Source organism: Podarcis tiliguerta, assembly GCF_965153285.1.
Source record: "Podarcis tiliguerta genome assembly, chromosome: 9".
Lineage (NCBI taxonomy): Eukaryota > Metazoa > Chordata > Lepidosauria > Squamata > Lacertidae > Podarcis > Podarcis tiliguerta.
The window spans coordinates 39,572,635-39,584,815 of NC_139542.1; the positions used below are offsets into that span (position 1 = coordinate 39,572,635).

At 40.9% G+C, this 12,181-nt stretch overlaps 1 protein-coding gene across 1 annotated transcript in view; it reads left to right on the forward strand.

Annotated features, from left to right (window-relative positions):
* LOC310685281 (uncharacterized protein) overlaps window positions 1-12,181 on the forward strand; it is a 48,366-nt gene that overhangs the window by 5,755 nt on the left and 30,430 nt on the right. Inside the window, exons 5-9 of the mRNA XM_083457338.1 lie at window positions 61-146; window positions 1,784-1,883; window positions 3,437-3,480; window positions 5,224-5,301; window positions 7,199-7,395. Coding sequence (XP_083313464.1) covers window positions 61-146; window positions 1,784-1,883; window positions 3,437-3,480; window positions 5,224-5,301; window positions 7,199-7,395 — 505 coding nt within the window. The remainder of the gene's footprint in view (window positions 1-60; window positions 147-1,783; window positions 1,884-3,436; window positions 3,481-5,223; window positions 5,302-7,198; window positions 7,396-12,181) is intronic.

A 12,181-nucleotide genomic window follows, 5' to 3' on the forward strand; every position in this document is an offset into this window, starting at 1 on the left:
AATTAGAATTGTAATGTAAATAATTTTCATATCACATACGTAAGTTTGGGTATTTTACAGTTAAACAGCATCAAAGAATCTGCCTTAAAAGAGGAGAATGGGAAGCCATTTCCAGAAAATGTTCACAGCATGAATGTATATCTTGGGTAAGATCTTTAAGAAATTCATCTTGTTAAAAAAAAAAAGTTATACGGGGAGCTGCTTTTTAAAGCACAACAATAGCAGTAGCAGGCTGGGGGCAGCATTGATCACCTACCTTCTGAACACCTGAGTATCACTGCTGGTTCCTGAGAAGGGGAGGGTTTGAGGCACGGTATGAGTACAGCAGCACAAGTGTTGGATTGGCTCTTCCACCATGCCTTGTTCTCCACACCTCGCCCCTCCCACCTCTAGTGTCAATTTGCAGGGACAGGAAGTGTGAGGCCTTAGCACAAGCATAGGCAAACTCGGCCCTCCAGATGTTTTGGGACTTCAACTCCCATCATCCCTGACCACTGGTCCTGTTAGCTAGGGGTGATGGGATTTGTAGTCCCAAAACATCTGAAGGGCCGAGTTTGCCTATGCCTGCCTTAGCTGAAGAGTTATGGCTTCTTTCTATAGTACAGTCATACCTTGGATCCCGAACGCCTTGCGAGTCAAACGTTTTGGCTCCTGAATGCTGCAAAACCGGAAGTGAGTGTTCTGGTTTGCGAACATTATTTGGAACCCGAACATCCAACATCGCTTACATGGCTTCCAATTGCCTGCAGGAGCTTCCTGCAGCCAATCGGAAACCACACCTTGATTTTCAAATGTTTTGGAAGTCGAAATAAAAAAATTATTTAAAGGGAGTGCTGAGCAGAGCCTATATGCATCCCAGGCTCTGCTCAGCGCTCCCTTTCACGAGCCATGTGGAGCGTATGTGCAGCGCTTGCAGGCTTTTCCCCAAGGAGGGCTTTTCCCCTCCTCAGGGAAAAGACTCCGAGAGCTGCACACACACTCCGCGCGGCTCTTTAAAGGGAGTGCGGCTATCCCTAGCTTTTGCGGGAGGTGGGGGAAGGGACAGAGCGCCCGCTCTGTCCCTTACCCCACCTCCTGCGAAAGCCATGAATAGCCGCGTGAAGCCTTCGCAGGGCAGGGGGATGAACGCTCCCCGTGCCCTGCGGAGGCTTTGCGCGGCTAAGCCAGAAGCTAGAACAGCTAGAGGGAGCACCACGCAGCACTCCCTCTAGCTGTTCTGGCTTCTGGGATAGCCCTGCAAAGCCTCCGCAGGGCAGCAGGATGAAGGCTCCCCGTGCCCTGCGTAGGCTTCCCATGGCTAAGCCAGAAGCTAGAACAGCAAGAAGGAGCGCTGCGCAGCGGTCCCTCTAGCTGTTCTGACTTCTGGGATAGCCACGCAGCCTGCATTTGCTCCATAAGACGCGTACACATTTCCCCTTACTTTTGAGGAGGGAAAAGGTGTGTCTTATAGAGCGAAAAATACGATATGTGCCTGATCTTGGGGTCTCCTGTGGGAATGAAGGGGATTCACCCCACCTGTATCTCATCCCTGGAATGCTTCATCACATGGCTTAATGTTAGCTACTAAAGATAGTGGAAACATTGCCTGTGACAGATCTATTCCTGGAGAGTTTTCTGCAGTAGAAATAGCCACCCCTTTTCTCTCACAAGCTCAGTTGAATTGTTCATTTAAGAACCATGTGCTGGATTTAATTTTAAATCTTTTAAGATCGAATGTTCAATTATTTTGAAAGGTGAATGAGTATATCTAGTGTTTTAATGATCAATACTTCTGTTTCTTCAGTGCAAGGCCAATAAGCAGAGCTCTTGACTTAGGAGCAGACATTGTGGTGACAGGAAGATGTGTTGACAGTAGCCTTGTATTGGGACCACTAATTCATTCCGTAAGTGTGAATCAATGCTTCCGAAACAGTTTCTTCCTCTAGGAGTCATCTGTATGAATATTGAACAGGTTTCCAGTTTTTGTTATTTTAATTACAGGCCCTTGAAGTAAAGTGCAAATGTATTTTCATTCGTTTTGTTTATTTCAGAAGCATCCAACTTGATGAAATATGCTTATTTAGAAAGTAGACAGTGATCAAGAGATCAAGAACTAACTTAGCTTTGCAACCCCCTCCCTGTCTTTTTCAAACACTTGTTATCATAAATGGATGAAATCTGTATATTTCTATCTAAAACCTAGGTTGGGGGTTCTAGTAGTTTGTTGTAGTTCTAAAAGAACTATGGAGACAAGCAAATCCTCATTAGCAAGCCACCTGGTTACTTTTTAGGAAAAAAGTGTCATCCATGTTAATAAACTTCCTCTGATAAATCTATCATTATTTAACGACCTTTCTCTCATTTGTAGTTTTTACAAAAAAAAAATATTTACAACATGAAAATGATTTTGCTTGCCACAAGGTGGCACAAAAGGTCAACTTTAAACATGTAAAAAAAATTTCATGGGTTAGCAATATTTATCTAAATGTCTGGTTAGGCTAAAACAAATGCCTGCAAGTATGTAGCTGAGCTGATGCACAGCATCTTTAACATAATCGGTGTATAAAAAGTCAGAGACGTCAGTTTTTGATTTTGTTTGTAAATCATGTCCTTTGCATCGAAAGCCATACCTCCAGAGGTTTTGCTATTTATGCTGCAGATCCTTACCTATACAAGTTTGATATTTACCAAATGAATTTTGAAAGCTGGCTACATTGTGTCCTGGTTTGCAGATATTGAGAATACTCCTCTTTATATTTGTAAAATGTTCTTCCATTGTTTATTGATGTCTATTTAATTTTCAGGGCACAATTCAGTTCACTGCAGGCTCTTTCCCTTGCCATGCATCCATGCAAGTTATCTGCCCCAAGAGGAAGGATAGAACGTATACCTAGGCATCACATAGTCCTCACCCAATGGCCTTCTCTTCCTGATAGCGTATTTGTTTGTGCATACAGGCAGTGGGGAAATCGGGGTCAACCTACCTCTAGGGTAGGTTGTGATTAACTGTTCTTTGCATTTTAATATTCAGTGCACCACTTAAATGTACTTCACTTAACACTTTAAATGGGACGCGGGTGGCGCTGTGGTCTAAACCACAGAACCTAGGGCTTGCAACTCAGAAGGTCAGCGGTTCGAATCCCCGCGACGGGGTGAGCTCCCATCATTCAGTCCCAGCTCCTGCCCACCTAGCAGTTTGAAAGCACGTCAAAGTGCAAGTAGATAAATAGGTACCGCTCTGGCGGGAAGGTAAATGGCGTTTCCATGCGCTGCTCTGGTTCACCAGAAGTGGCTTAGTCATGCTGGCCACATGACCCGGAAGCTGTCTGCGGAGAAACGCCGGCTCCCTCAGCCTATGGAGTGAGATGAGCGCGCAACCCCAGAGTTGTCCATGACTGGACTTAAGGGTTGGGGTCCCTTTACCTTTAACACTTTAAACCTTTTATTTCTTTTATAGTTTGGCTGGAAGAGAGATGAGTTTGGCCTTTTAGCATCTGGAAGGTAAATGATTTGACTTTAAAAAATGATAAATGCTGTTAAAATGTAATGCTGTATGAACATCAGTTATGTTCTGCATAATTCTAATGGGAACATTACTTTGAAAAACATGAGTGCAATGTTTGCTTTCACATTTAATTATATCATTTGATATAATTAAATATATTTGATATATTTAAATATATCAAATTATTTTGAGTTCCAACATAGAAGTGTCATAGTTTCAGGCAGCATATCTGGAATCAATGAAGTTGATGCAGGCTTCTGCATAGAAATCCCCTGCTAAATTGCAAATTATGTACAAACAAAGTGTGTTGCATTCATAGATTTTGGTGTTGGGTCTGCTGCATTTGTGGTTCTTGACAGTGGAGTAGGAACTCTGGATTATAGTGGATAGACTGTAACATTTGCGAGCTTCCACAGTGCTAAATTTATCTTTGGACTCTGTGTGTGTCAGACTAGATTTTGCTTTCCTCTTTCATTCTTTTCCTATTGAGGGAGAAAGGGAAGAGGGGGGGTTGAAGGACTGTCACCCATCCAAAATTGCAATTGATGCAATTAGGCCTATTAGTAATTAGCATCAACTACCGTATTTTTCGCTCTATAGGATGCACTTTTTCTCCTTCAAAAATGAAGGGGAAATGTGTGTGCGTCCTATGGAGTGAAGACGCCATAGCCCTGCGACCCTCTCCCGGCAGAAGCCTCTATAGCCGCGCGTCACCTCTCCAGCCGGGAGAGTGTGCGCGGGGCTAAAGAAGCCCCCCGCAACCCTCTCCCGGCTGGAGAGGTGACACGCGGCTATGGCAGAAGCCTCTTTAGCCGCGCGCCACCTCTTCAGCTGGGAGAGCGTGTGCGGGGCTAAAGAAGCCATAGCCCCGCGACCCTCTCCCAGCTGGAGAAGTGATGTGCGACTATGCCAGCAGCCTCTCCGCTGCCCCTTTCCACTGCTCCCTGACCTGCTCTTTGGGGCTGGTGGTGGGCTTCCCCCCGCCAGCCCCAAAGAGCAGGTCGAAAGGAACCTGAAGCCTGAAGAGCAAGAGGGGTCGATGTGCACTGACCCCTCTCGCTCTCCAGGCTTCCAAGGTAGCCGCCTGAACGCACCTTAAACGGCACCTTGTTTTAGAGCGGGAAAACAAGAGGGGGGAAATTCTCCCTCTCTCTGCGCAGCGCCTCCTGCCGCTTGGCTGAAGGGGCGCTGGGCAGAGAGGGGAAGATTTTTTTTCTTGTTCTCCCCCCTCTAAAACAAGGTGCGTCCTATGGTGCGAAAAATACGGTATGTCTTCAGAGCTATATGAATACTGATGTCACTAAGATTCACTGATTTCATTTGGACTTACTAGGAAAATGGCCTTAGGTCAATGTCTCTGAAGTTAATGAACCAGAATTATAAATTAGTTGCTGATATTCCATAGTCGATTTAAGCAGGAGGACTAATTACATAGTAGTAATGTGTTCTCTGACTATCAAACAGATGGAAGAGGCCAAAGAAGCACTCTGTTCCAAGATACGCTAAAGATTATAGAAACTGCCAGTGGATCCATTAAGTTTTGAAACTTTTATCTATTATGTGGGGTCCCTTAAGGTCAATTTGACCATTATAGATGCATCTAACCATGCGTCATATGAACAGGATATTTTTAGGTTAGCTTTCTTTGCCTTCTGAAAGATTAAAGTTGAATCTGAATGACTGTAAACTAAGGTTTCTGCCATTGAACTAAAATGTATATTACAACTGTCGGTTTTCAGTCTTGCAGGCCATCTGATTGAATGTGGTGCTCAATGTACAGGCGGAATATTTACTGATTGGCATAAGGTACCAGACTGGTATGTTGATTCTATTTTGATAGTTTGATTTGATTTATGTGGTGAAAATGAAACAGGGACACCTTATGGCGATTTATCGCTTTTCTTTATGCTTATTTTGTCAGTTTTCTCTCTCAAACTTTTTAAGACAATATGTATCAATATTAGGACAATGTGTATCAGTACTGTATATGTGGGCATTCTAAATTATTTTATCAAATTTATTTCATAAAATTTATATACAGCTTGTGTGTAAAAACAAAAACCCAAACCCTCAAAATATATGAATCCCATTTTAGAAATTGCTATGCCCCTTTGCTTTTCTCTGTGTTTTTGGAGGCCTAGCCAGGCCAGACTTAAACATTTGAATGGAATTTTACCTTAATTTCAGCCTTTTTAATTATACTGTGAATTCTTTGCCTCACTGTAACCTAGTTAGCTCCAACCTACCACAGATTCTTTAGAACCATTGAATACAGAGTGTTCTGTTCTCCACACTGTCATCCCCCTTTTTAGCTTGCCTTCTTTTTTCTTTTTTTCCATAGACATCTTTATTGGTTTTTCAGTTAGTTTATAGCCATCCTTTTCATACACGTCAATATTCACAATAAACAATTGGGCACAATGAACATTCCAAGATTTATGCATAAACTAAAGAGAAAATAAATATTATGTTACTTATCTACTTATTTTGTTCTTACTTTGTTTGCACTGGACTTCCTTCCACCTCTTACTTGGGTCCATGGAATTCTATGTTATATGCCTTTCCAATTGTATCTAATATTCTATTTACCATCATTCCCACTGTTTCTACTAGTTATCTTTACAAGAGTCATTCTAGCCCAGTTAAAATTTTTTAATCACCACAGTAATCTCCCAGTTTTTTAAAAATTTACTACAATTGTTGTTTAATTTTTGGTACTCTTGGTCTCTTAACTTCCCTGTCAGCTTGTCCATCTCTGTGTCGATTTCACTTGCCAGTCCCTCTTCATTGGAATTTGGTCTTCTTTCCAGTTTTGTGCAAACAATACTCTCGCTGCTGTGGTGGCGTACATGAACAACTTCTTCAGATCTTTGGGGATCTCATCCCCAATGATTCCTAAAAAGAAAGCTTCTGGCTTTTTGGGAAATGATAATTTAAACATCTTTTTTCACTCACTGTAAATTATATCCCAGAATTATCCCATTTTTTTTAAATCTCCACCATGCATGATATTTTGTTCTTACTGCTTTATTACACTTCCAACACAGATTTGAGTTATTTTTATACATCATCGCCAATTTTTTGGGTATTAAATACCAGTGGTAAAAAATCTGCATATAATTTTCTTTAAGAGTGTAGCATGCCGTGAATTTGAGGTGTTTCCCATGTTGAAAGTTGGATGTTATGACCTATATCCATAGCCCATTTTACCATGACTGACTTAACCTCCTCTTCCTTTACCATCCAATCTAGCAGAATTTTGTACATTTTTGAAAATGTTTTCTCGTCATTATAGATCACCTCCTTTTCAAATCTCGAAAATTCTGTTGCAAAGCTTTTCTTTTTATCTTGCCTAAAAACCTCATGCAATTGATAGTATTGTAGCCAGCCTGCCAATCTGCCTTTAATTTTCTCAAAGTTCTTAAAAAATTTGTTTAGCTTGCCTTCTGTTTATTTGTCCCCATCTCTAATTTTGGGGCACAAACATTTCATTCCCCAGTTATTTTTCCTTATTTGCCATAATGCAGCCGGTCATTTGACTCTTCAAGAGCTTTGAAAACTGTGTGTGTGTTCTATACCCTTTAAAGCTCTTGGTATATGTTTTGGAAGTAGATATATTTTTGTCCCCCCTAACCATTGCCATGTATTGCTTGTTATTTGGATTCTTATATATTTTCCAAATCAATAAAGTATTCAATGTTTTCAACCCTTTAGGCATAACATCGGTTTTCCCATAGTAGAATGTTCTTCTGATGGAAGTTTTATTGTATCCAAACCACCTAACACAGGAGGCCTCTTGTCTTTTGGCACGGTGGCAGAACAGTTGGTATATGAAATTGGTAATCCTAAGGAATATCTCCTGCCAGATGTCACATGTGACTTCTCTCAAGTTTCCCTTGCTGAAATCCCAGGTTAGTGTCTGCAGAGGGTGTGTACAGACATGCATAAACACAGGATTATGAACTGAAGAAACAGGTAGAGAGGATAAGGAATCATAGCAAGAACAGTGTGACCCAGGGGTAGTCAACCTTTTTATCCCTACTGCCCACTAATGCATCTTTCTTGATGGTAAAATTTCCTTACTGCCCACCAGTGCTTGATGCAAGGAGGATTCAGCTTGTGCTGTTGTACCCACTACCGCCCACCTAGAATCCTGAAACACCCACTAGTGGGTGGTGGGTACCAGGTTGACAACCCCTGGTTTGACCAAAGAGGGATCTCTAAAGGAACAGCACAGAACAAAGGTCAGAAAGTGCTGTGTTCCATGAAGCTGAGAACCAAGAAGTGCCAGGGGGAGCTGATCCCTATCAAAGACCAGAGTTAAACTTGTATGTGGCTACTTGCACATGGCTATGTGGAGAAATGTACCACCTTCTTAGGTTCTAAATTCCAGGCTCATGGAAATCTAAATTAATCTAATTTATGTACAGGGCTGGTAGCAGGGAAGTACATTTGCACTGGGCCATGGACCCTAGACTTAGTTTTCAATTTTAAGTGGGTCAATTGGCTATTTCTATACAAAGTTAGAAAGCAAACTGTGGAGGTACAGTACTGTACTGTAAGGCTTCAGCACTGGGCAAGCAGCACCTTTGCTAAGGAATTTAATCACTCTTGATATGTAACCAAAGGAAGGAATGCTGACCACTCCCACTCAGGAAAGGGGCATTCTCAGAGTGGTAGATAAAACAAGAAAACTCATTGTTGTTGTTAGCCTGTGCTGGACAGAGGATGTTACTGGGGTTTATTTGTTTAAGCACTTTCTTCCATGTCCGTATTATTTGTTTCCTCCAAGTGTGCTGCCTTTAAAGAATAAAACAAAATTGGCTGGCTTTGGTAGGTTTTACTCAAACTTAGTTCCTTAAAAATAAATGAGACCTCCTTCTTACTTAGAAAAATGATACTGTTGCAACCCCTGTGCCGGTTTTCCACGTCCCCCTTCCAGCAACTACTGGTCCGCTTCTCATAACTATGCTGCTATTTATTCATAATACAGCAACTATAAGCAAAAATATTAAATACCTTACAGCTGTAGCAAGTTAGAAGTCCTGTAGGCGGTATTTTTAGTGCAAGGATATTTGTTTTTCAAGGTTGACAAAATGTTTTGTGTGTATGTGTTGTGAAAGTGCACGTTTGTTGCTCATTGCTGTATATTTGTATTACATTTCCTCCCAGGAGCTCAAGGCTGTGTACGTTGTCTTCCCATATCCCCTTTTATCTGTACAACAGCCCTGTGGGGTAGGCTAGGCTGAAAGTTGGCAGTTCAGACACCAAAGCTACAAAACTTCACATACTTGGCGTATTTTTCGCTTGTTGTTTATTAGGGTCGGCAAACCTTTTGGGTAGTGGTGGTGATATTTTGCTATAAATATCAGGACTATAAAGTATTGCAGGTAAAGCAAGGGAATGACATTAACTTTTTGTATCTTCCTTTTCCACTCAAGATACTTATTGTTGTTGTTGTTGTTGTTGTTATAGGCCTACCCTATACCTGTAACAGTAATTCATTTAAAAACTAATTTAAATAATGAATGTTATATTGTTGTAACCTGCCTGTGACCTTACGGTGTAGAGTAGGTTAGAAATCGAATAAATAAGAATAGCAACAGCCTTGTGAGATAGGCTAGACTAAGTTAATATACATATCCAAGCAGCATTTCTTGCCCACAGATTGCTAGTGAAAGGTTGGTGAGATGTAGGTGCTGCAACTCACATACAGGAAATCCTGTTGGCATCCTTGGTTAAGAGGTCAAGGATTTGTGATTGTGGAGAATAGGAAAATAGATCATTAATTTTGTATCCTCATTCATTTTTGCTCTTTGTTTTAGACTACAGTAAGATCCATGCAGGTGGCACTGTGGTCTAAACCACTGAGCCTCTTGGGCTTGCCGATCAGAAGGTCGGCGGTTTGAATCCCTGCAACGGGGTGAGCTCCCATTGCTCGGTCTCAGTTCCTGCCAACCTAGCAGTTCGAAAGCACGTCAAAGTGCAAGTTCTGCTCCAGCAGGAAGGTAAATGGCGTTTCCGTGCGCTGCTCTGGTTTCGTCAGAAGCGGCTTAGTCATGCTGGCCACATGACCCAGAAAAACCGCGGACAAACGTCGGCTCCCTCGGCCAATAAAGCGAGATGAGCACCGCAACCCCAGAGTTGTTTGAGACTGGACTTAACTGTCAGGGGTCCTTTACCTTTAAGATCCATAAACTCAATAGGGCTTACTGCCAAACAAGTAAAAATGTATAGCGTCATGTCATTAGTGTTAAGGAATTTTTAATGAAATTATACAATGAAAATACAAATGCCATATTAATTCAGAAAGATTGTGCACACACATATATTTGATAAACAAAAAACCCCTAGAACAGATACATGAAGGTTCAGAAACATCGGAATCAAAAAAGCAATAGCTGTAAGCTTAAAGGAACCCTTTTAAAAAATAATTAAAAATACACCTAACCTTCAAATGAACTTTTAGTTTGTAAATGGCCCAACATGACACATTTGAACTCCAAATGAACTTTCACATGAACTTTCAGTTATTCTAGTAGAAATATAACAGATGGGAAATAGGCAGATTTCTCAAATATCTTTAGATATAATTGTTTTGACACGTACACCAGAAAAAGGACTCCAGGCCTATCTACTTTAATTGTTTACTTTACTAAATATTTTGTATGGCAGGATTAGATAAACTAGTTGGTTGAACTAGAGATGCTCTTTTTATTATTTCAGTGGGGAATATGAAGGGTTTTAAAAAAACATAATTGGTGTAAGAGCTCTGCTAATTTTGTGATTTGTATTTTTCTTATTATAAAAGTTCTAACAGAACTCATGAGCTATAATGAATCAAGCTGCAGGAAGTTATGTTTGTTTAGATTTAAAAACATTGAGGAGTAAAGCCATTTCAAAAGTAATAATAAATTGCATTGTCCTGGTACCATTTGGCTTACGATGTTCTTTTAGTGATGGGTTATTTATGAAGAAAAATATTTAATATTATTGCATAGATCTGTTCCTTCATGTACTAATCACATGCTCAGTGGATAAGAGTGTGTGTGGTCTGATAACGCCAAGGTTACAGGTTCAATCTCCGTACGGGACAGCTGCATATTCCTATATTGCAGGGGGTTGGACTGGGCAGCCTTTGGGGTCCCTTCCAACTCGACAATTCTATGATTCTATGAATTAGTTTGAAGTCCTGCACCACTGAAATCAACAGAGTAGTCTGCCATTTAGCTCTGCTGAAATGGAGGAGAAAACCATGACCTCCTCTGTGTACAAGTCAAGCCTATCGACTTTGGTGATTCTCCAGCTGAAGCCTCTTTTAAGAAAAGAGGGACTTGGCCTCAGTTAAGACAAAATGGTCTTGGCTCTAGTTATTTCAGAGCTAAAATATTCCAGTGCTTTCTGTGTGGAGCTGCCTTCACAAACAGCTTGGAAACTTCATCCGTAGGACTGAAAATTCAGAACTTAAGTCTGATAACTGGGACTCATTATTCCAGTTACTTTGGCTACCTGTGTGTTTCCAGGTTCAATTTAGCATGCTCATCTTTAATTTCCTAAATTGCTCAAGGCCTAGTTGCTTCGGGGGACTGTCTACTCCCATATCATCCTGCCCAGAGTTTAAAATCGTCCTGTGTGCCATCATCAATCGTTGATATACTTGCAAGCATCAAGGGCTGACATGTCTGACATGGAAACCCAGAGTCAGTTAGATACATGACTAGGTGGGCCAACCATTCAGTCAGATAAGATTTCTTTGATGAGCTGTTTTCAAAGACGTTTATACTCATTATTACTAAGGAGTGCATCATACATTCTAGACTGCTGTTGAACATAACACTAAGCCGTGGTTTGTTTTCAGCACAGGGTGTTCAAACTGTAAATCATTTCACAGACAGGCAAATAAACTATGGCTTGTTTCTCCAGAGCTTGTTTTGTTTTAGCAGTGGAATAATTTACAGAGTTATTGCCGTAACTATCATCTCTCTTTATCAGTTTAGACCTCCCTAGTTAGTACCTGGGATAGCTCAGTTAGCAGAGCATGAAAATCTTCATCTCGGGCTTGTGGGTTTGAGTCTCAAGTTGGGCAAAAAGATTCCTGAATTGCAGGGGGTTGGACTAGATGATCATTGGCATCAGTTCAAGTTCTACAATTATGTGATTTTGTGAAGGGGAACTGGAGCAAATAAAATGGGAGGATCATGTACTAGAACACCAGTGGTAATTCTTTTGAATCAGATTTTAGTGTAGCAATATCTACACCGTGGCATACATTTGTTCTTATCTTTTATTTAGGTTTTATATAATTTTATTCAGATTTGTTTAGATTTTCTTAATTTTGATCTGTGTTAAAAGAGAGGTGGTTTTTTTTTTAAAGGGGGGGGGGGACTGCTGTGATTTGTCCTGGAGGTTCAGAACTTTTCATTTTGTATTGTATATAGTTTTATTTAGGTCTGCATCTATTTATTTATGTTAATGCATGTGACTTTTATACAAATATGGAATTACGTTTGCTAAACGCTTGCATTGTGATGGTCTGATGGCTAGATATAAATAAACCAATCTGATATACTGTGATGGCGACAGTAGGGTTGAAATCAGTGGTGGGGGACCTGTTGTACCATTCCAGATGTTGCTGGACTCCCCGGTCACATCATCCCTGAGCCCATTGGCCCTGCTGGCTGTGACTGTTAGGAGCTG